At 43.4% G+C, this 23,993-nt stretch overlaps 1 protein-coding gene across 1 annotated transcript in view; it reads left to right on the forward strand.

The window, feature by feature from the left end:
* The window catches only part of col21a1 (collagen, type XXI, alpha 1), a 212,475-nt gene that overhangs the window by 69,181 nt on the left and 119,301 nt on the right, over positions 1-23,993 (forward strand). Inside the window, exons 6-10 of the mRNA XM_028820544.2 lie at positions 5,790-5,963; positions 6,229-6,306; positions 7,899-7,907; positions 9,070-9,159; positions 12,100-12,162. Coding sequence (XP_028676377.1) covers positions 5,790-5,963; positions 6,229-6,306; positions 7,899-7,907; positions 9,070-9,159; positions 12,100-12,162 — 414 coding nt within the window. The remainder of the gene's footprint in view (positions 1-5,789; positions 5,964-6,228; positions 6,307-7,898; positions 7,908-9,069; positions 9,160-12,099; positions 12,163-23,993) is intronic.

Below are 23,993 nucleotides of genomic sequence, written 5' to 3' on the forward strand. Positions count from 1 at the left end.
GAACATTTGGCCAGTCCAGTCTTTTTGTAGTCTGAACTGATCCTTGGTTAGTAAGTGGGTCTCCTGTAAAAATACTATTTTAGCGTTTAAGCCTGTTAGGTGAGAGCATACTTTCTTTCTCTTTAATTCATGATTCAGGCCTTTAACATTCCAGCTCACAAAGTTAACTGTAACAAACATTTAAAAACAATCAAAAAATGTAATAATTTGTATCTCTCTCTCAAAACCATCAAACGTTACTCTTTAACAATCTCTAGATGATAATGTCTGCTGAACAAACAGGTATCGCTGGCTAAGCAGAGGCAAGGTGCGCGCCAACACGTGGCGAGAGGTAGAGCGACTTGAACAGAGACTGGCGCTTCAGTGAGGAGGCTCCCCACTCCTGAGGTCCCGCCTCCCCCTCCCCTCGGCCCGCAGCCTCTGTCTCAGATATGCGCAAATAAATCGGTACCGCAAGCAAACCGATTCTTAGCGCGATGAGAGAAGTCGCAAAATCAAAGAGAATGTTCAAGCAAATTATAGAAAAAAAACCCGATCTAAATCAATGAAGTAGTTTTCTCGTGAAAGCGGACAGACATACAGACCCGACTCGAATGGAGGCTGGTGAGTGAGTGAGTGAGTGAGGAGGACCCCGCCCGGCTCCTACTCCTGACGTCACGCTTCCCCCTCCTCTCGGCCCGCAGCCTCTCTCTCGTATTCGCTCCTACAAATCACTCCTGCAAGCGGACTCTGATTCTTAGCGTGATAAGAGAAGTCGCAAAATCAACAGCATGTTCAAGCAAATTCTGGAAAAAAACCCGATCTAAATCCGTTAAACAGTTCTTTCGTGAAAAGCGGCCAGACATACTGACAGACGCTGGATTATATATATAGAGAGAGATAAACAGACACAGGTAAGTAACAGAGCCAGCTCTATAATCATTATCTCTCTATTATTAAAAAAAATCTTGCGACGAGACTTTTATCCTGGCGACGAGACGTGATCTTTTGAGAGACAGAGTGACACTTTCACGTCCCGCGAGACGGACAAGTCACGTCATACTTACATCCTTTGGAAGCAAGTCCCGTGATACACATGCAGAGCAGGTTAGAGATAATGGAAGCAGGAAAATTCGAAAGTCTCAAAAAAATGAGAGTAAGGATCGCATCAACGCAAACAAACGGAAAATACAACTCGGTGAAATAACTTAATAAATAAGACATCAGAAATATTGTTCGGATTTAAACTTTAAGTCGGAAGCTTGTAGATCGTCTATTTAAAAGATTCCAAAAACGTTGTCGCGGTATGAAGTCCCGTGAGAGGGAGACTTTTAACATGAGATTCTTTCAATTCACGCCCTACTTACAACTATTTTCAGCGAAAAGAGATCACAGAGTGTCTGGGGGACAAGACAGACAAGGCAGTGAGACCAAAAGGACAGCTGCTGTACAGGCTTTTAAATGTTCAAAGAGCCATGCGAGATGCAGATCAACATGGCATGGCAGCAGCAGCTGATCGAGCAAAGAGGAGGTAAAAAAAACCAACTGTTTCCCATTGTATCACCGTTTAAGAGGGGGTTTCGGAGGCGGTCGTGTCTTCTTGGGGTGCATTCAGCCCCCTTTCTTAACAACAGTGCGTACTGCTGGCGGTGGTGGGGGGCGGGGGAGGGGGTGCTGGGTGTCTGGGCAAAGCCCCCTAGTACTTAATATAACCAAAAATATTTTAATATATACATTATTGTTACTTTTTTTCCTATTCATATCAATTAAGAGTTGGATTTTGTAATCAGCCCTAAGCTTAACTGGTAGCCAGTGTAATGACTTAAGGACAGGGGTTATGTGGTCAGACTGTCTAGTTCTTGTAAGAATACTTGCAGCAGCGTTTGGAATGAACTCATATGATACCAAGATAGGAGGATTAGCAGATACTTTGGAATCCGTTATATCATTACAGAAGGACTTGGATAGCAGACAGGCCTGGGCAGATGAAATTTAATGTCAGTAAATGTAAAGAATTACACATAGGAAGTAAAAATGGGAGGTCTGAATACACAATGGGTGGTTGGAAAATCGAGAGTCCACCTTATGAGAAGGTTTTAGGAGTCATAGTGGACTCTAAGCTATCGACTTCCAGTGTTCAGAAGTCATTAAGAAGGCTAACAGAATGTCAGGTTATATAGCGCCTTGATGTGTGGAGTACAAGTCACAGGAGGTTCTGCTCAAGCTTTATAACACACTGGTGAGGACTCATCTGGTCTCCTGTGTGCAGTTTGGGTCTCCAGGCTACAAAAAGGACATAACAGCACCAGAGAAAGTCCAGAGAAGAGCAACTAGGGTGAATCCAGGGCTACATGGGATGAGTTAGTAGCATTCAGATTCAGTTTCAGATGAGGTATGAAAATCGAGAGTACACCTTATGAGAAGAGATTAGAAGTCATAGTGGACTCGACACTATCAACTGCCAGACAGTGTTCAGAAGCCATTAAGAAGGCAAACAGAATGTCAGGTTATATAGCGCCTTGATGTGTGGAGTACAAGTCACAGGAGGTTCTGATCAAGCTTTATAACACACTGGTGAGGCCTCATCTGGAGTACTGTGTGCTGATTTGGTGTCCAGTCTATTAAAAAAGACACAGCAGCACAAGAGACGGTCCAGAGAAGAGTGACTAGGCTGAGTCCTGGGCTACAGGGGATGAGTTATGAGGAAAGATTAAAAGAGCTGAGCCTTTTAACCATTTAATATCAGTAAATGTAAAGGGTCACAGATAGAAAGTAAAAATATGAGGTTTGAATACACAATGGGAAGTCTGAAAATTGAAAGTACGCCTCATGAGAAGGATTTAGGAGTCATAGTGGACTTGACACTATCAACTACCAGTCAGTGTTCAGAAGCCATTAAGAAGGCTCACAGAATGTCAGGTTATATAGCGCCTTGATGTGTGGAGTACAAGTCCCAGAAGGTTCTGCTCAAGCTTTATAACACACTGGTGAGGCCTCATCTTGAGTACTATGTGTAGTTTTGGTCTCCAAGCTACAAAAAGGACATAGCAGCACTAGAAAATGTCCAGAGAAGAGCAACTAGGCTGAGTCCAGGGCTACAGGGGTTGAATTATGAGGAAAGATTAAAAGAGCTGAGCCTTTACAGTTTAAGCAAAAGAAGATTAAGAGGTGAGATGATTGAAGTGTTTAAAATTATGAAGGGGATTAGTCCAGTGGATCGGGACTGTGACTTTAAAATGAGTTCATCAGGAACACAGGGACACAGTTGGAAACTTGTGAAGGGGAAATTTCACACAAACATTAAGAAGTTTTTCTTTACACAAAGAACGATAGACACTTGGAATAAGCCACCAAGTAGTGTGGTAGACATTACGACGTTGGGGACTTTCAAAACTCGACTTGATGTTTTTTTTGAAGAAATAAATGGATAGGACTGGTGAGCTTTGTTGGGCTGAATGGCCTGTTCTCATCTAGAGTGTGAATTTCCCCTTGGGATTAATAAAGTATCTATCTATCTATCTATCTATCTATCTATCTATCTATCTATCTATCTATCTATCTATCTATCTATCTATCTATCTATCTATCTATCTATCTATCTATCTATCTATCTATCTATCTATCTATCTATCTATCTATCTAATGTTCTAATGAACTGAAAGTCACCTAAAGAATAATTTGAAGAGCCAGTGAGTAGCACATCGCAGTGGTCAATCCTGGTAGAAATGAATACATGAATTAATTTCTGGGTATCGTGTATATTTAAAAAATGTCTTAATATTCCAACATTTTTGAGATGGAGAAAATGTCAAACAGCACTGGGCGCAGGACAGGAGGCAAGGCGTGGACAGTGTTCCAGTCCAGAGTTGGGTCCACTCCTGCACAAACTCACATTTAATATAAAGTTCTCAATTTTAACCTGATGAATCTTAATCTTTATGATGTCGGAGGAAACAATGGAAATGCCACATAGACAACAACTGGACATGAGGTTTGAGCTCACTGTGCAGCCACACCACCCTTATATTGGATTATATAGGCAGAGAAAATGAAAAGATTAATAAAAAAATGTTTACAGACTGAGAAATAAAGCCGGGACCAAAGGGAGTGGATGTATTATACATTAAAATCAGTGTAGATGTATTAATGCTCAGCAGGCTGTCTACTTTGATTTAATATCCGATGACAGCTTTAATCCATTCCAATGCAGATGCCATCTCTGAAATTCACAAATTCAGCTTTGATTTTTTTTTTTTTTTTCCAGGATAACTGCAGACACAAAGTCAGCCAGATAGCTCTCTAAAAAATGATTTTAGTGTCTCTGATGAATGCCGTCAAGCTTTGAAAGTCAAGTCTTTTTAATAGAATACTGTAAGCTGTACCCTACTGAATTAGAGTCATTGACAGGGCAGCCTACACGTCGGAGGGGGACTTAAAAACAAATAAATGGCATGTTACGAGGGTGGACTTTGGACAATTGCTGGCTGTATCTGCTTTCACATTATATTAAGTTGTCTTAATGGTATTGTTATAGTGAGAAAGTGTGCACCAGAGAAACACTTTAAACTTTAACGGAAAACTGTAACGTTTAGTTCATATAGTCGATTCAGAAAGTCTTTGGGTCCTGTCACCTTCTGCACCCTTTATTGTGATGTTGATTTAATTTTATTTGGAAAAACTTTGCCATTTTTCCCATTGATCTACACTCACTCTCTATATATACAGTCATATGAAAAAGTTTGGGAATAAAATTTAATGAAAAATAAAAATTTAGTAACACGGCTTACACGTTGGCGGCACGGTAGCGCAGTGGGTAGCGCTGCTGCCTTGCAGTTGGGAGATCTGGGGACCTGGGTTCGCTAAAATATTTGCCTGTGTGCTTTATGTTGCGAAAAGTCTCAACGATGTTTGACACGTCAAGTTGTCCGGCACGCTCGTTTTCAATTGAGAGAACAGCCAAGCCACTAAGTCTGTCTTCCGCGACGTGGTGCTTCTGAGGTCATTTTTGATGGAGAACGATCATTCACATGCAGTGACAGTCACTGGTATAGTCGGCAGTAACATGTAAGCCGTGCAAATGTCACTGAAAGTAGACGACGGTACACAGTGACCTATCAGCAACAGCTCAGCTACTTCGAAAACAGTCGACTTGGTTGACAGGATGGACTGAAAACACACACGAAATGACAACAATTGAGCAGCAAACGCCATATAGCGTTCAACGAGAAGAGCGGCAGCAGCATACAATTTGTCGTCAGCCATCGAGGTCAGAGTTGATGGTAACAAGACATTGAAGGTTGAAGCCACTGAATCGAGACTGTGAAACTGCTGTTTTAGTTAAGTTAACTAAACATTTTTTAAAAATCTATATGGCCCCACGTGAGCCCCCCAAGCCCGTAGGCCCTTCTGCTTTGCACAATCTGCACAATCCATTGCTACGCCAGTGCTTCATAGTCTGGCAGCGGGTGGTCATGAGGCTCTCAGTTTACTTAATGTTTAAATCTCTATGGCCTTATTTTGTCAGAGGGTACCTTGATGATCTGATGCCAATTGAAACAAATCAGCAACCGACATGATTTGATTGATTATTTTTTTTTGGTGAACATGCAGGTTTCACTAGACACGATTAGAAGACACGATTCATTTGCCACTGTAAATTCATGTAAATGGTAGAGACGCCTGCACACACTGACGAAAATTCTGGGATGACACCTCCCACCACGATGTTCAGGCCACAGTTTGAGAACGTTCTTTACGATTGTTTTATTTGGACATCTCGAACTGACATGGCTCTTGTGGTGAATTTGCAGAAACTCTTTGATGAAAAGTGGCACCAGCTTCGCCTTCTAGTAACAGAGGAACAAATTAAATTGTATGTCGACGACCAAGAAATTGAAACCTTGGCACTGGCACCAGTTCTCGGTATCTACGTTAATGGAAAAACACAAGTCGGGAAGTACATCAATAAAGAGGAATCTGTAGCGGTAAGTGAAGCATATTTTAAACGCAAAATTTGAGGATTGTTCAATGAAAGAGTTATGTGTTAGCCTGGGCTTATGAGCATTTCTGTTTTATTGTTGTATTCTTTATTTTTGAATATTTTTCATATTTTTATGTAATTTTTGTTATGTAGGTTTATGCACTGTCTCTTCAAATGGTCTTACGCTCCTTGCATTCTGGAGGCGGAGCGGCGCGTTTCGACGTGAACCTGCCTGACGTGATTTGCCTGCTCTTACTTTGTATTCACAGTTTGAGGTGCAGAAACTCAGGATCTACTGTAGCCCTGAGCAGAACAGTCGAGAAACGGCCTGCGAGATCCCAGGAATTGTGAGTATGATGGCAATCATTTGAAATGTAAAATCAATGAATGTCAGAGTCTGAACATAATGCTGAGAAGCAGAGCAGTTTCATTGTCCAGCTCTGGGGATTTTAGAAGATCTTAACTTGATAAGTGTGTTCACCAAAAGGGGCCTCATTTCAAAGACAGGCAGGTTAGCTTACCTGGTGGTCCCAGATTAGTCCTGCGTTGTCAGTGATGGCCTGACACCCATTTCAGAGGTGGTGACTGCCAATTTAATCTAATGGCTAAGTGGACGGTGATTGCTGAACTTTTTTTAAAAGACCATAAGAAAATGAAGTGCATCCCCATCATCAAAGATTGGATCAACAATGAAAATGAAGGACAGACACCCACAAACTGATCAAGAGCCTTCCATTGAGTCCTTCTACTTGACTGCAGGGCAGAGGAAATCCAGACAAAAACTCAGTCCATCACTTCAACACACCCTCTGAGCAGACGCTGCCCATGTCTAAGAGGGTGCTCTCTGTTCTTTATCCGACCCACACGCCATTTCATCATGGCTGAGACCTCTGACTCTTGTAGTGGTCCCTGAAGTCATGGATTTAAAGAAGAATGGCCACCACAATTCTGTAACTAGTATTTGAGTTTAAGCCCTCCTGGACTGAGGCGGTCCATGAATGAAGGCAACAAAAAGTAAAGAAAGAAATTAATGAATGAATGAATGGGAAAGTGACAACAAAAATCAATACTGGGTCTTTATATGATGAATAAGGATACTTTTGAAAATAGATAGATAGATAGATAGATAGATAGATAGATAGATAGATAGATAGATAGATAGATGTGTGAAAGGCACTATAAAATAAATAGAAAAATAAGCAATGGAATGAATGAGCAAATAAAGTAGTGAAGGGCAAGGAGACAAGAAATAAAGAAGAAAGTTTAGAAATGTATCAATTAGTGAATTTTGCAGTTGTGTGCCAAGAGCTGTTTATCCTTTATAATTGCTGTCGACTTGCACCGTGAAGCTTCTCAGTTTGAACATTTGCACTGTGGTGAACCGCTGCTAATGAGTTGTGTAACCCGCACTCTCCAGCTCAGAGAAAGACACTTTGTGGTCTGACTGTGGTGTCTCTGACTGCCATGATGTGTGTGTGGAGGGGGGGGGGGGGGGGGGGGCGGTGTTTACTTCCTTGGTGACATCAGCTGATCTCTCTAAGTGTCAGCCTCAGCCACCTTCTCTGTGCAGTGTCGTCACCACAGCCCTGACATTCATAATCTGCTTTGGCATCACAGTGTGATTACTGGCTTTAGCTTCACTTCATACTTAATGGCTTGTGTTATTATCATAAATTAAATGAGAGTCATTAGCTTGATTAGAGCTTTAACATTACTATCACAGATTTTACAGTTATATCTATGAACCAGTGTGATTGATTCACTAATGCAGTTGAATGACACTGCACATTGTGATTCTGAAGGTCCTGGTGTGTTGCTGATTTTTCACAAGCAGACATGCAGCTTTATATTAAAATAACCAAAAACTGCTGATCTGATGTCATCCTACATTGCATTAAAAGGCCTCTCTGCTCATATTTTGTTTTGTTTTTTTTTTCAGGATGGAGAGGTATGTAGTAATAAATTGAATTTGTCACACAGCAGTGGTAAGTTTTTGTTATCCTTTACATTCAATTGTGTGAAATGTGCTAATATAGCTTTTTAAAAAGGAAAATACGCCATAAAGAAGTGCATGTCAGATTAATGGACAACTCTTAACTGTCTCAATGTGAATGTGTGAGTGTGTCCTGTAAGGAACGACTGCCCAGTCCAGGGTTTGCTACTGTCTTTACTTGATGTTGCCAGAATAGATGGATAAAGAGACAAACTGGAAAGGCTCTATATGATAGATAGATAGATAGATAGATAGATAGATAGATAGATAGATAGATAGATAGATTAAAAGGCACTATATGATAGATCGATAGATATGAAAGGCACCATATGATAGATAGATAGATAGATAGATAGATAGATAGATAGATAGATAGATAGATTAAAAGGCACTATATGATAGATCGATAGATATGAAAGGCACCATATAATAGATAGATAGATAGATAGATAGATAGATAGATAGATAGATAGATTAAAAGGCACTATATGATAGATCGATAGATATGAAGGGCACCATATAATAGATAGATAGATTAAAAGGCACTATATGATAGATAGATAGATATGAAAGGCACCATATAATAGATAGATAGATAGATAGATAGATAGATAGATAGATAGATAGATAGATAGATAGATTAAAAGGCACTATATGATAGATCGATAGATATGAAAGGAACCATATAATAGATAGATAGATAGATAGATTAAAAGGCACTATATGATAGATCGATAGATATGAAGGGCACCATATAATAGATAGATAGATAGATAGATAGATGTGAAAGGGACTGTATAATACATATATAGATAAACAGACAGACATGAAAGGCGCTATATAATAAATATATGTATAGACAGACATGAAAGGCAGTAAATAAAAGATAGATAGACATGAATGGTACTATATAATAAATATATAGATAGATATACATGAAAGCCACTATATATTAAATATATGCATAGATAGACATCAAAGGCACTATATACTAGATAGCTTGACATTATAAGTACTATATAATAAATATATATATTGACATGAAAGGCACTATATAATAGATATTATATAGAGGGAGCAGCAGCATGACTCTTCTCCCGTTCTCCTATTTTCACAGTGTCTTAATGGTCCTGGTGATGTAGACAATGAGCTGACCCCTGCCCCGTGCACATGCCCCCCAGGGTTGCCAGGAAAGCCCGGTCTAAAGGTCAGTCAGTAAAACATATTTTTAAAGCTATTCTATGACTCAGGACAAAGCACGTTCACACGATGAATGGATCCTTCTTTGTCCCGGAGTATCTGCCCATCGTGATGATGAGTTATTTGTGACTGCATTTTATTTTTAATATTGTGTCGACGACTCTGTAGGCCTGATGCTGTCATAGGTTTTGGGTCCTGTCTGGATCCTCGCTGATCAGCAAATTGTGATAAGTGACACAAAGCCGGATCTGCACATGGCATTCCCTTTCTGTCTCGCTGGCCCGCTCAGGCTGCTCCTCCTCACCTTGAGTGACGTCCACATTGAGTCTGTGCGGCCTGTCGATCCAATAGATGCCCTCTCATGTGCTTTGTCCATCCAAAGTGTCCTCCAGAGGTGTTCCCATTGCCTGTTTTGCCCTTTTGCAGGTTTTCTCCTGTATATTTAGCAATCTGCTATTGAAAATTGTGGGCTTCTTATGCCCTAGAATTCAATTCCAATGTTCATTTTTTGATTTAGTGGTTACAGTTGTTTCTGCTTTCACCGCCATTTTGATTCAGTCAGGATTGGCACCTTTTTGTCTTCCTGTTGTAAAGGGTATAAAAAGTAAAAAAAATGTTAATGTGGTTTAAAGGTGGTAAAAGAAGTTTGACCCCCGTCAGGCTTTTGATTTGCTTATTTTATTTATTACTTTGATCCCCACCTTTGAAATATTCCCATTGTTTTTTGCTTTACAGCCTTAAATGAAAACACACAAACTAATATTTTTTACAGCTTTACTTACTCAATGCAATCTCTAACATCCAAGTGAAAGATCTCACAGCTACAGTTCAGGAGAATTTTACCAAATCAAAAACAAGAAATCCTGAGATTAATAAAGGACCCCCCCGCCCTCCTAAACTCACTCAGGTGTCAGTGCCCACCATTTCCATTGCGGTTACTGGCTTCCTTCCACCTGTGATCAATTGTACTCAGTGTGACTAGTGAAGCTGTTCCTGGCTCATTCATTCCTTTGCTTGGTAGTGCCACTGACAGCAAACAACTGACTGTGGGTGGTAAGCCACTTTCAAAAGATCTCAGGGACAGAGCTGTGGACAGACATGAGGCAGGAGATGGAGACAAAAACATCTCAAAGGCTTTATCAATCCCAAGGAGCATCATAAAGAAGTGTTTGGTACTACTAGGACTCTTCCTGGATCTGGCCGTCCCTCCAAACTGGAAAATGGTAACAGAGGCTACCATGAGGGCAAAGGCCATTTTGAAGGAGTTACAGGATTTGATGGCAAAGAGTGGTCATTAATGGTGTCCATGTGACAACAATTTCAGAAGCGCTCCACAATTGTGGCTTTTACAGGAGAGTCCCAAGGAAAAAGCCACTTGTCAAGAAAGGCCACATTAAGGCTCGTTTGAGCTTTTCCCAGAATGCACCTTGAAGATTCTGATGCCAAGTGGATAAAGGTCTTATGGTCAGATGAGACCACAATCAATCTATTTGGCCTCAACACCAAACAGTACACCAATGCAGCTCACCGTCCACAACACACCATACCTACAGTAAAGCATGGAGGGGGCAGCATCCTTGTGTGGGGGGGCCTGGGGCTCTCGTTAGGGTAGAAGGAAAAATGGTTGGGGCAAAATACCATCAAATTCTTGAGGAAAACCTTCTAACCTCAGCCAGAAAGTTGAAGATGGGCAGAATGTCCACCTTTCAACACGACAACGACCCGAAGCACACAGCAAAATGGAGTGGCTGAAGGAGAAGAAAGTGAAAATCCTGGTGTGGCCAGTCAGAGCCCAGACCAAAATCACACTGAAAATCTGTGGAAAGATCTGAAGATAGCAGACCACCAATGCTCAACATCTGATGTGACCGAACTTGAACAGTTAAACTGTAAAGAAGAGTGGGGGGCAAATATTGAGTGGGCTCGATCTAGGTGTGCAAAGCTGATAGAGAAGAATCAATGGACTCAAGGCTGTCATTAAAGCAGAAAGGGGGGTCAACAAAATGACATTGACATTGGGGGGGGTGATCCTTTATTCATCTCAGTAGGTCTTGTTTTTGATTTTTTATCATTTTTCTGAACTGTAGCTGTGATATCTTTCACTTGTGGGTAAGTGGATAGGACTGGCGAGCTTTGTTGGGCTGAATGGCCTGTTCTCGTCTAGACTGTTGTAATATTCTAATGTACTGGGATGTTAGAGGTTGCAAGCTGGGAAAAAATATTTTTGTGTGTGTTTTCATTTAAGGCTGTAAAGCAAAAAAAAAATAATGGGAATATTTCAAAGGGGGGGATTCTTTTCTATACCCACTGTACTTCTGTCCTCCATTGCTCTGTTATTGTGTTTCTTTTGGGCTCAAAAGCGCCCCCTTCAGGCCACGTACTGCAGACCCCACTGTACCTGTGCGCACTTTCCGGCTGCAGTTCATATACAGTACAGCAATTTTATTTTTTGTTCTCCTGTAACCTGCTGAAGTATTTAGTCGGTTTGTCAATTGACGCACACCAAGCCTTTATAATGTACACTTACTACAACCAAGGAGAAGTGCAGATTGGCACCGTCTGTTTTCATTTTCTGGACTGAGTTAAGCTCTTGTTTTTCAAAACTGGCAAGCCGGGTAAGTGCAACATATTTTTTCAATAACCAATCTTGCAATAAAATCCCCTCGCCTCTTTGTTTTCCCTTTAAGTGGATCCCGCGTCTTAAAGAAATTCTCGAAAATGTAAAGGCTGGGTGGTACCGTTTGAAATGTATACAAATTGATTCGTCGCCCATCCTCGCTGAATGTTAGATGAAGTGCAGTGCGGACGTGCGAATTTCCATACTGTATGAGCGGTGCAGGGGCGCGATGCCAGCGGTCCGCGGGTGATTACAATTTAATAATCTCGGCTTGAGGTCTTCTTCAGACAAACCTTTTCTATTGTAACAGAATGACTGCTTGTTTCACAGGGGGAACAAGGGATGCCTGGAAATCCTGGAGACCCTGGACACCGTGGTGCAGATGGTAAGCCTGTGAGTACTGTATAGTTTAATCTAAAAACATCCGCGTCACTGACATGCAAATGTGATGTGTCCCACACATGACCTGCCTGTGATTTGAGTGGTAGAATATGGCTGGCCAATATTTGAATATTACCGTATATACTCGCGTATAAGTCGGGTCTGGAAACCCGAAAAGTCGATCATAAAATTAGACCCCGACTTATTCGCCCGTTTAAAAATACGACACTTACTTTTTGTTTTACAGCTTCTTGCTTCCTCCAATCTCGCACCGGCTTCTCAGACATATCGAATTTTGCTACCAATTTCTTTCGTCACTTCAACGACGTTTAATTTAAAACCTGCGTCATATTTTCTTCTGATCGAACGCTCCATCGTACATAAGGGATGCTCTTACGTTAAAGGTGTATGAGGGTGTGAGATACAAAACACACAAAACAGTGCAAATGTCGCTTCAGAATAGTTCGGGTATTACCGTGTGGTCACGTAGGCACAATACATAGAAATAGAAAAGGCTGTGTGCTCTGTGATTACTCTCTCAGGTGGGCATTTGCATATCGTAATCTCTTGGACCAATAGCGTGAGTTTTCTGCATTCGACTTATACGACCGACATTTGAGGTCCTTGAGGTCCGAGTGGAAGTTACTGTATATACTCTAGTTATATTTTTCTAAAGTCTGCGTGTTATCTTGCAAACAGGTAGTCATCGACTTACGACTTAAGCGTGTTACGACCGTTTGACTTACAACCGCTACCGCATGTCACGAGCAAGCAGCAGTTTTCGGCTCTCCAGCTCCAAGTGTCGTGACTCGTTCATCTCAACCTCACTTAATTACCTGCAACGGTTTCAACTACATTTAGTTACATTTGTCTTACAATTACAGGAATAACGTAATTGATTTCGACACAAAAACGAAGGAGATCAAGCAATACGAGAAAGTGAATGTGATCGCATGTGACTTTAAGTTACGCCATTGTAACGGGTGTTCACCACACGCGCTGTACTGCTGGCTTTAAATCCAGTTAAGCTCCAAAGCTTCTGCGTTGTGACTCACAAACTGCCACCGAGGGGTAATGGAACCGCACTGAACTCCTCTGTCGATCAATGTTTATTATTAACAGGCCGAAATGTTAAAACAGAAAACTCATGAGTGCACAAACTCTGGCGGTACAATTCCTCCTCTCACAGTTAGCACAATGTACACTGGGAGAGGCGCACGCTGAGGACGTAACAAAACACACATAAAGAACGGATTCGTGAAGCTGTTAAAGGTTCGGCGCCCATGCGAGCAACGGTAATAACGAAACAAAATAATACAATAACAAAATAATTTGCTAAAAATAAATTCACACGATGTGCTAAGAATGATGATAAAAAAGGATATACCGTATATACTCGTGTATAAGTCGGGTCTTGAAACCCTGAAAAATCGATCATAAAATCAGACCCCGTCTTATACGTTCATTCAAAAATACGATACTTCATTTTTTATTTTTATAGCTTCTTGCTTCCTCCAATCTCGCACCGGCTTCTCAGACAAATCGAATTTTGTTACCAATTTCTTTCGCCACATCAATGACGTTTAATTTAAAACCAGCTTCATGTTTCCTTCTGATCGGACACTCCATCGTAGATAAGGGATGCTCTTACGATAAAGGTGTATGAGGGTGTGAGATACAAAAAACACAAAACAGTGCGTACGTCGCTTCAGAATAGTGCGGGTATCACCGTGAGGTCACGTAGGCACAATGCGTAGAAAGAAAAAGGCCGTGTGCTCCGTGGTTACTCTCTCAGGTGGGCGTCAGCATATCATAATCTCTTGGACCAATAGCGTCAGTTTTCCACATTCAACTTATACGACTGACATTATAAAATATCGGAAAGTATGCTTTAAAATCAAGCCCCGCGGGAGAACTTAAACGCGAATATATACGGTACATTGTAGCAAACCCTTAACCTGATCCACCTCAGTGTCATAAGCAGTTATTTTCTAGTATTTGTTCTGCTTTCTCTGTGGTTGGTGGGTACGTGTTTTACATATGTTCTGGGTTTTGATCCCTAAAGAATATGAATTTCATATCAGTTTTGAAAAATATTTTTCTCTCTACACCTCCTCACTCTCGTCCAGTCTTATCGTGGTGCTGGTGATACAGTGTTGTATCTGTCGTTCCTTCTAGAATGGTCTTTCTTAAACTTTTTGGTGTTCTGACCCATTTTCTTTCCCTGTGAGTGTCTTTGTGATTCTCTGTGGAGAGACGGGGGTCCCCTTTGGTGATCTGAGCACCAATGTCAGAGCGGAGGGTTGGAGGAGCCCCTCATTGATTTCAGCATGATCATTAGAGCAGGGAAATGGGAATCCCTGAGCATGATCACCAGAGTACAGTGAGAGGTTCGCCCCTCGGTGATTCAGGTTTGATTATTATAACTGAAGGTTGGGGGTCCCCCTCAATGATTCAATGCATGAACATCAGAGCAGAGGAATGGGGGTCCTCTTCAGTAATTTGAGCAGAATTGTCAGAGTGGAGGTTTTGGGGGGATGGTCCCCTCGGTGATTCAAGCATGATCATCAAATGGGAGGGTTGGGGGTCCTCATTAATAATTTGAGCATGATTGTCAGAACAGGGGAATGGGAAGCATGATCACCAGAGTAGGGTGGTGAGAGTCCCCCTTGGTGGTTTAAACTCGAATGTTAGAAAAAAGGGATGGAGGTCCCATTCAGTGATTCAGGCACAAACATCAGAGCAGGGGAATGGGTATACTCGAGCATGATCTCCAGTGTAGGGTGGTGGGTGTCCCCCTTGGTGATTTGAGAACGATCATCAGAGCAGTGGAATGGGAATACCCAAGCATGATCACCCGAGTAGGGAGGTTGGGGGTCCTCCTCAGTGATTCAAGTTCGATTGTCAGAGTGGAGGATTGGGGGATCCCAGTGGTTATTCTACATCGTTCTACAATTCAGAGCAATTTGCACAAAGAACATCTGTATGGCAGGGTGATGAGAAAGAAGCCCTTTCTGCACTCACACCACAAACAGAGTCGCTTGTTGTATGCCAATGCTCATTTAGACAAGCCAGATTCATTTTGGAACAGAGTGCTTTGGACTGATGAGACAAAAATGGAGTTATTTGGTCAGAACAAAAAGCGCTTTGCATGGTGGAAGAAGAACACTGCATTCCAAGAAAAACACCTGCTACCTACTGTCAAATCTGGTGGAGGTTCCATCATGCTGTGGGGCTGTGTGGCTAGTTCAGGGACTGGGGCCCTTGTTAAAGTCGAGGGTCAGATGAATTCAACCCAATATCAACCAATTCTTCAGGATAATGTTCAAGCATCAGTCACAAAGTTGAAGTTACGCAGGGGTTGGATTTTCCAACAAGACAATAACCCAAAACACAGTTGGAAATCTACAAAAGGCATTCATGCAGAGGGAGAAGTACAATGTTCTGAAATGGCCGTCACAGTCCCCTGACTTGAATATCATTGAAAATCTATGGGATGATTTGAAGCAGGCTGTCCATCAAATTGAACTGAACTGGAGAGATTTGGTATGAAGAATGGTCAACAATACCTCCATCCAGAATCAGACACTCATCAGAGGCTATAGGAGGACAGCGTCTAGAGGACAAAAGGAGGCTCAACTAAGTACTGATGTCATATCTCTGTTGAGGTGCCCACATTTATGCACCTGTCTAATTTTGTTATGATGCATGTTGCATATTTTCTGTTAATCCAATAAACTTAATGTCACTGCTGAAATCCTACTGTGTCCATAAGGCAGGTCAGATATTAAAAGGAAGTTCAGCCAATGAGAAACAAAAATCCAAAGAATTAAGAGGGGCTCCCAGACTTTTTCATGTGACTGTACATTATCCATCCATCCATTTTCCAACCCGCTGAATCCGAACACAGGGTCACGGGGGTCTGCTGGAACCAATCCCAGCCAACACAGGGCACAAGGCAGGAACCAATCCCAGGCAGGGTGCCAACCCACCGCAGCTGTACATTACTGAAATTTATTTTATCTCATATCTAGTATTTCAATTCTTTGGTACTAATAATTAGTTTAGATTATGTATTATGCATTTTATTATTCTCTGGTTGTCAGCGAGAGCAACAATTAGTGGTTTTCAGCTGCGATTATTAGTATGATGAAATAAAGTTATAAAGCACAGGATAGGAATTTTTCATATTAGGACGGAACACTTATAGTTTTTCGTTAAGTTAATGGAACATTTCAATCATGTGAGGTTTTCATTATAACCTCGGTTATACTGTCATTTATTCCATTATAAATGAGCAGCTGCTAGCCTACTAGGGTACTGGCACTTGGACATGACGTTGACATTTGACATGTACTCTAATAACGTGTAAGCCGTGTTACTAAATTTTTCATTCAATTTTATTTCTAAGCACGTCGTCAAATTTTAAGTTGTGTCTAAACAACAGTGTACAGATTAAGTTTAACAACAGTTTAGTTCATATCATAGGCTTATAGCAAGTAGCGAGCCGCGTACTCACGACAAATTTTAAGAAAATTATAATGAATAATGGGCCAAGTGGGCCGACCTCGTCACCTCACTTGTTGAAGGATGCCCGGGCCGGTTTTGAGACCCAGCCTGCTCCTGACACCCATCCTCTCCAGAATTTCTACACAGTTGTCCAGAGCTAGAGGTGTCCTATTATGCTGGGTGGCTACATTTTTGAAGCCAGCTAACGAAAGAGTTTTTAAATGTAAAATGTTTCCACCATCAAAAAAAAAACAGAACTTCAACGAGCCCCCCCAAAACCGAGTCTGTTAGTTGTAATTAAGATTAACGCAAGATCCACGTCCCCGGAGACGAATGCTGACGTCCGCCTGTCTAGACAGTTCTTCATAGCCGTAGTTCCTTTCCTTCACAGGGCCAGTGAAGATGCCATGTGAAGAGAGCTCATTCTGACACTCAGCACTGGCGCTGCAAAATTTACTTGACGAGAAAAAAGAATTCAAAAGGAGGAAAAAGGAGTTTCCAGCAGACAATCCACAAATAACAAGTCCACAAATATTTTCCATAATTGTAATCCTTAAATCAGTAGCAAAATAGTTGAAAACCCTGTAAAAATACAAAGAAATAAGCAATACTTACAAAGATGACCAAACTCCTCAAGGATAAATTCAAATAAACCATGAAGGGACTTCATTTCCCAGCCTGCTTTTATTGGTTAGGGGCGGTGCCTTAATGCTGATTGAAGGGTGGCTCCACCTCTTGGGGGACCCACCCACAAACTACAAAGAACTATAATAGAACAGGATAACATGCTGTAACAGACCGCCGGGACTCTTACCCAGCCGGGACACCTTTGGCACAGAAGGACAGGGGGAGAGGGGCTTATTCCGGATACTGATACTGACCGATAGAGGGCCACAGGTTTGGAGCATGGAAGATCAACCCTGCTGGGGCCCGTGGCCACCGCCAAGGGGGTGCATGGAGAACGACTGAGCCCGCCTCTGTAGAGCTGCCACCACACCTAGAAGGAGATTGTGGAACACCTGGAGCACTTCCTGGGTGCTCTATAAAAGGGGCCACCTCACTCCATTTGGGGAGCCAGAGTCGGGAGGAGGTGGACAAAGCTTAAGGGAGTAGAAGTGGAGAATTGAGAGAGACGAAGAAAAAGGACTGTGTACAGTAATCCCTCACTTATCACGGGAGAAAGGTTCCAAGGCCGACCGCGATAACTGAATTTCCGCGAAGTAGGGACACCATATTTATTTAATTATTTAACGTGTATTTGGACATTTTTAAACCCTCCCTTTATTGTTTACAACCCACCCTTTACTCTATTAATAACAGGGACAACTGCTAAGCAATATGAAATCGGTAGATAAGTTTACACTTACTGTATAACGAAGTACACGTAGCTATATATGACGTGATGATGGTGATGAATATGCTGCGCAGTAAAAATGATGACGATGAAGGTAATAATCCCCTGAATGCAGTAGCAAGAGCACATTAATGCTGAATGAGTGAGATGAGACTTCCTGGTTAATGCAGCACTCCGTCGCTGAGCCAATCAGCAGCACACAGGAACTTAACTGCGTGCTCTGATTGGGTAGCTTCTCAGCCATCCGCCAATAGCATCTCTTGTATGAAATCAACTGGGCAAACCAACTGAGGAAGCAAATACCAGAAGTAAAAAGACCCATTGTCCGCAGAAACCCGCGAAGCAGCGAAAAATCCGCGTTATATATTTAGATATGCTTACATATAAAATCCGCGAAGTCGTGAATCCGCGAAAAGTGAACCGCGAAGTAGCGAGGGATTACTGTATTTAATATTTCATACTAAGTACTATGGGCTGCTGTGGGGAGCGAGACAAAAGCGTTTCCCACAGCTGAATAAAAGTGTGTTGTGTGCTGGACTTGGCCTCTGTGTCTGTTGTGTCCGGGGTTTGGGGTGTTCACAATACTTATAAAGTAGTTGATAAGTCAGTCAGTCATTGTCCAACCCATTAAATCCTAACACAGGGTCACGAGGGTCTGCTGGAGCCAATCCCAGCCAGCACAGGGCACAAGGCAGGAACAAATCCCCAGGCAGGGCACACACACACACACCCACACACCAAGCACACACTAGGGACAATTTGGGCTCGCCAATGCACCTAACCTGCATGTCTTTGGACTGTGGGAGGAAAGCCACGCAGACACGGGGAGAACATGCAAACTCCACGCAGGGAGGGCCCGGGAAGTGAACCCCCACGTCTCCTTACTGTGAGGCAGCAGCGCTACCACTGCGCCATCCCTAGGTAATAAGTAATAACTAAATAGAGTAAAATTAACAGAAAATGCCTACTAAATGATCAGCAACTGCGGTGGGCTGGCGCCCTGCCCGAGGTTTGTTTCCTGCCTTGTGTCCTGTGTTGGCTGGGATTGGCTCCAGCAGACCCCTATGACAATGTAGTTAGGATATAGCAGGTTGGATAATAGATGGATGGATGATCAGCAATGGTAGAAAACATATGAATAATAATAAAAATGGAATAAAGAAGACAGAAAAATAAATATCAGCTTAAACCAGGGGAGGAACGCTGGCTTAACCATGATAGGTTTTAAGCTCCATTTCAAACTCTGATTTCCTCCAGGTACTGTTAAGATGTGCAAATAAATGCAAGTTTTACGAAAGCTGTATATCTGGTTACAATTTGTCGAGATTCAGATGAGCTATTCTGAAGCATCCAGCCTGAGGAGTGAAGGAATAATTAGCTCCAACTCTGGATAATCCCAGATGGACAAGGCATGTAATGATAAACATCTGGAAATAAACATTCAGGCAATAAGATACAAGGGTCCATACAGCTGATGGTGGCGGGTATCCATCCTAAATTGTACCGAATCCTGTGTAGAGATCTAATCCTGTTGCTGTAGTATATGGGCACAAGCCCCCGAATGAGGTGGCAGCCCATCACAGAGGACGCTAACTTGCAAGAGTCCTCCAACATCGTTACTGTCACCCATGGCTGCTCCTTCCAAGCTGCTCCCAGGATCTTTTTCCTGCCACGTTCACTGCCTGCACATTCACACCACCTGCTCTCCTTCACACCACACACATGGGGTCCCAGCTGACAATATCTGCACTCACTGTTTCTAACTGCATGAGCTGATGGAAATCAGGATCCATTGTACAATGGAACCTCGGGTCACAACTGTAATTCATTCCAAAACTCTGGTCGTAACTCGATTTGGTCGTGACCCGAAGTAATTTCCCCAATAGGATTGTATGTATATACAATTAATCCGTTCCAGACTGTATGAACTGTATGTAAATATTTTTTTAAAGATTTTTAAGCACAAATATAGTTAACTAGACAAAGAGCCCGTTTCAACAACGTAAGATGAAACGGGCACGAGTGGAATAGTAATAAGTATAAGTACCACAAACCTGATATAGGTGTATTGAATCAGAATGCGTAATTAGGCCTGGAGCTGTAGTCGAAATCACCTTTCAGGCCTCCAGAGCTTTAATCGAAGTCGCCTTTCTCTTTGAATTTTTGCGGTCGTAAATCCGCCGCCTGCCATGATGTCGGTCTCGTAAGGATTTTCGGGCAGCTGCGCAGAAGGCGACTGCGCATTCGGCTTCAGACAGACGTGAGTGAGTGAGTGAGTGAGGAGGCAGGCGAATTATATATAAGATTATAGCATAGAATGCACAGCGTAAAAGTAAACTAAACATTGAATACCACTGAGAAAACCTTCAACAACAGAGAAAACTAACATTGCATTGTGTGTGTCTCTCTCTCTCGTGCGCGTGTGTCTCTCTCTCTCTCGCATGTGCGTGCGTGTGTGTGTCTCTCTCTAGAGTGTGTGTCTCTCTTGTGTGTGTGTCTCTGTCTCTCGTGCGCGTGTGTCTGTGTCTCTCTCTCACGCATGTGTGTCTCTCTCTCGCACGCTTGCACGTGTGTGACTCTCTCTCTCTCGCATGCGTGTGTGTATCCGTCTGTCTGTCTCTCTGTCTCGCATGCGTGCGCGTGTGTGTGTCTCTCTCGTGTGCATGTGTCTGTGTCTCTCTCGTGAATATGTGTCTCTCTCTCTCACGTGTGTGTCTCTCTCTTGCATGTGTGCGCGTGTGTGTCTCTCTCGTGCACGTGTGTGTGTCTCTCTTGCATGTGTGTCTCTCTCACGCATGTGTGTCTCTCTCTCACACGCTTGCACGTGTGTGTGTCTCTCTCTCGCATGCGTGCGCGTGTGTGTGTCTCTCTCGTGTGTGTGCGTGTGTCTCTCTTGTGTGCGTGTGTCTGTGTGTCTCTCTCTCGTGCGCGTGTGTGTGTCTCTCACGCGTGTGTGTCTCTCTCTCGCACGCTTGCACGTGTGTGTGTCTCTCTCTCTTGCATGTGTGTGTGTATCCGTCTGTCTGTCTCTCTCTCACGCATGTGTGTCTCTCTCTCACACGCTTGCACGTGTGTGTGTCTCTCTCTCGCATGCGTGCGCGTGTGTGTGTCTCTCTCGTGTGTGTGCGTGTGTCTCTCTCGTGTGCGTGTGTCTGTGTGTCTCTCTCTCGTGCGCGTGTGTGTGTCTCTCACGCGTGTGTGTCTCTCTCTCGCATGCTTGCACGTGTGTGTGTCTCTCTCTCTTGCATGTGTGTGTGTATCCGTCTGTCTGTCTCTCTCTCTCGCGTGTGTGTCTCTCTCTCGCATGCATGCGCGTGTGTGTGTCTCTCACGCGTGTGTGTCTCTCTCTCGCACGCGTGCACGTGTGTGTGTCTCTCTCTCTTGCATGTGTGTGTGTATCCGTCTGTCTGTCTCTCTCTCTCGCGTGTGTGTCTCTCTCTCGCATGCGTGCGCGTGTGTGTGTCTCTCACGCGTGTGTGTCTCTCTCTCGCACGCTTGCACGTGTGTGTGTCTCTCTCTCTTGCATGTGTGTGTGTATCCGTCTGTCTGTCTCTCTCTCTCGCGTGTGTGTCTCTCTCTCGCATGCGTGCGCGTGTGTGTGTCTCTCACGCGTGTGTGTCTCTCTCTCGCACGCTTGCACGTGTGTGTGTCTCTCTCTCTTGCATGTGTGTGTGTATCCGTCTGTCTGTCTCTCTCTCTCGCGTGTGTGTCTCTCTCTCGCATGCGTGCGCGTGTGTGTGTCTCTCACGCGTGTGTGTCTCTCTCTCGCACGCTTGCATGTGTGTGTGTCTCTCTCTCTTGCATGCGTGTGTGTATCCATCTGTCTGTCTCTCTCTCTCGCATGCGTGCACGTGTGTGTGTCTCTCTTGTGTGCATGTGTCTGTGTCTCTCTCGCGAATATGTGTCTCTCTCTCTCACGTGTGTGTCTCTTGCATGTGTGCGCGTGTGCGTCTCTCTCGTGCACATGTGTGTGTCTCTCTCTCGCATGCGTGCGCGTGTGTGTGTCTCTCTCGTGTGTGTGCGTGTGTCTCTCTCGTGTGCGTGTGTCTCTCTCTCTCGTGCGTGTGTGTGTGTCTCTCTCGCATGTGTGTCTCTCTCTCGCACGCTTGCACGTGTGTGTGTCTCTCTCTCTTGCATGTGTGTGTGTATCCGTCTGTCTGTCTCTCTCTCTCGCGTGTGTGTCTCTCTCTCGCACGCTTGCACATGTGTGTGTCTCTCTCTCTTGCATGTGTGTGTGTATCCATCTGTCTGTCTCTCTCTCTCGCATGCGTGCGCGTGTGTGTGTCTCTCTTGTGTGCATGTGTCTGTGTCTCTCTCGCGAATATGTGTCTCTCTCTCTCACGTGTGTGTCTCTCTCTTGCATGTGTGCGCGTGTGCGTCTCTCTCGTGCGCGTGTGTGTGTCTCTCTCGCATGTGTGTCTCTCTCACGCATGTGTGTCTCTCTCTCGCACGCGTGTGTGTCTCTCTCTCACATGCGTGCGCGTGTGTGTGTCTCTCTCGTGTGTGTGCGTGTGTCTCTCTCGTGTGCGTGTGTCTGTGTGTCTCTCTCTTGTGCGCGTGTGTGTGTCTCTCTCGCATGTGTGTCTCTCTCTTGCACGCTTGCACGTGTGTGTGTCTCTCTCTCTCGCGTGTGTGTCTCTCTCTCGCATGCGTGCGCGCGTGTGTGTCTCTCTCGTATGTGTGCGTGTGTCTCTCTCGTGTGCGTGTGTCTGTGTCTCTCTTGTGCATATGTGTCTCTCTCTCTCGCATGTGTGCGCGTGTGTGTCTCTCTCGTGTGTGTGTCTCTCTCTCGCACGCTTGCACGTGTGTGTCTCTCTCTCGCATGCGTGTGTGTATCCATCTGTCTGTCTCTCTCTCTCGTGTGTGTGTCTCTCTCTCGCATGCGTGCGCGTGTGTGTGTCTCTCTCGTGTGTGTGCGTGTGTCTCTCTTGTGCTCGTGTGTGTGTCTCTCTCGCGTGTGTGTCTCTCTCTCTCTTGCGTGCGTGCATGTATCCGTCTGTCTGTCTCTCTCTCTCCCGCGCTGCACAGGGAGAGACTGAACACGTACGGAAATCATCAGCGCGCACAAACTGAAAGTGTGGTTGTGAACTGATGCAAAAGTGGCGAACTTTTTGGTCGTAACCCGATTTGTACGTGTTCAGAGACGTTCATGAACCGAGGTTCCACTGTAAGTGTTTTTACCTGGTTGTGAGGTTAGACACATATATTACATTTAAACTCACTCCGTTTCTCTACAGCCTCATGTCTACTAAACACGACGGAATAGAAACGTGGACCATTAATTTGACTACAATTTATTGCTTTTGGGCTAAGAGATTAATTTTATCTTTATGATATAAATTAGTAATAAGTTTACTGTAATAGTCGAGTTAGCTTGACTAAGTATCATTTGTGAAGCTTTGGTTATACACCCCTAGAAAGCAATACAACTATAGCTAATAATGGCGTCTTATCTGGAACCTCAGAGGTCAAGGCCGTTTAACTAGCGTGGGCTCTATAATAAAACTTCTGGGGCTCAGTTGCTATCTCAGCGTGGGTTGCATAAATTTCATCTGCAACCTCAGATGCTCAGTTGTAGCAGCGCTATGTGACTTAACCTTTCAGCCCTGGATTTTCTGTTTTTATGGGAAAAATTATTTTGTGAGATATTCTACCTTTGGGGTGTCTACGAAGCTCAAAAATGAAAAAAACAAAACAATCAGTATAATTATACTCATCCTCGTACTTTCAGGATCAACGAAATACTATTGTTCCCTTTCGGAATTTGAAAACTTATCCTGAAGTCAGAGATCAAAGCTTATCCAAATGGGGCAACGCATGGCCATAAAAATCTTCAAAAGAGTCGACACCAGAATCCATTATGACGTTCATCTGCATCCAGCCCTGCAAGCAGGTCCTCCAACTTACAAGGAAAACTTGGGGGTTGGTGGCAGGATTGGCACTCCAGCTAACATAAAAAAACCTCCCACTGGTCCAGTGT

The sequence above is a fragment of the Erpetoichthys calabaricus genome, chromosome 15 (assembly GCF_900747795.2).
Source record: "Erpetoichthys calabaricus chromosome 15, fErpCal1.3, whole genome shotgun sequence".
NCBI classification, from domain to species: Eukaryota; Metazoa; Chordata; class Cladistia; order Polypteriformes; family Polypteridae; genus Erpetoichthys; species Erpetoichthys calabaricus.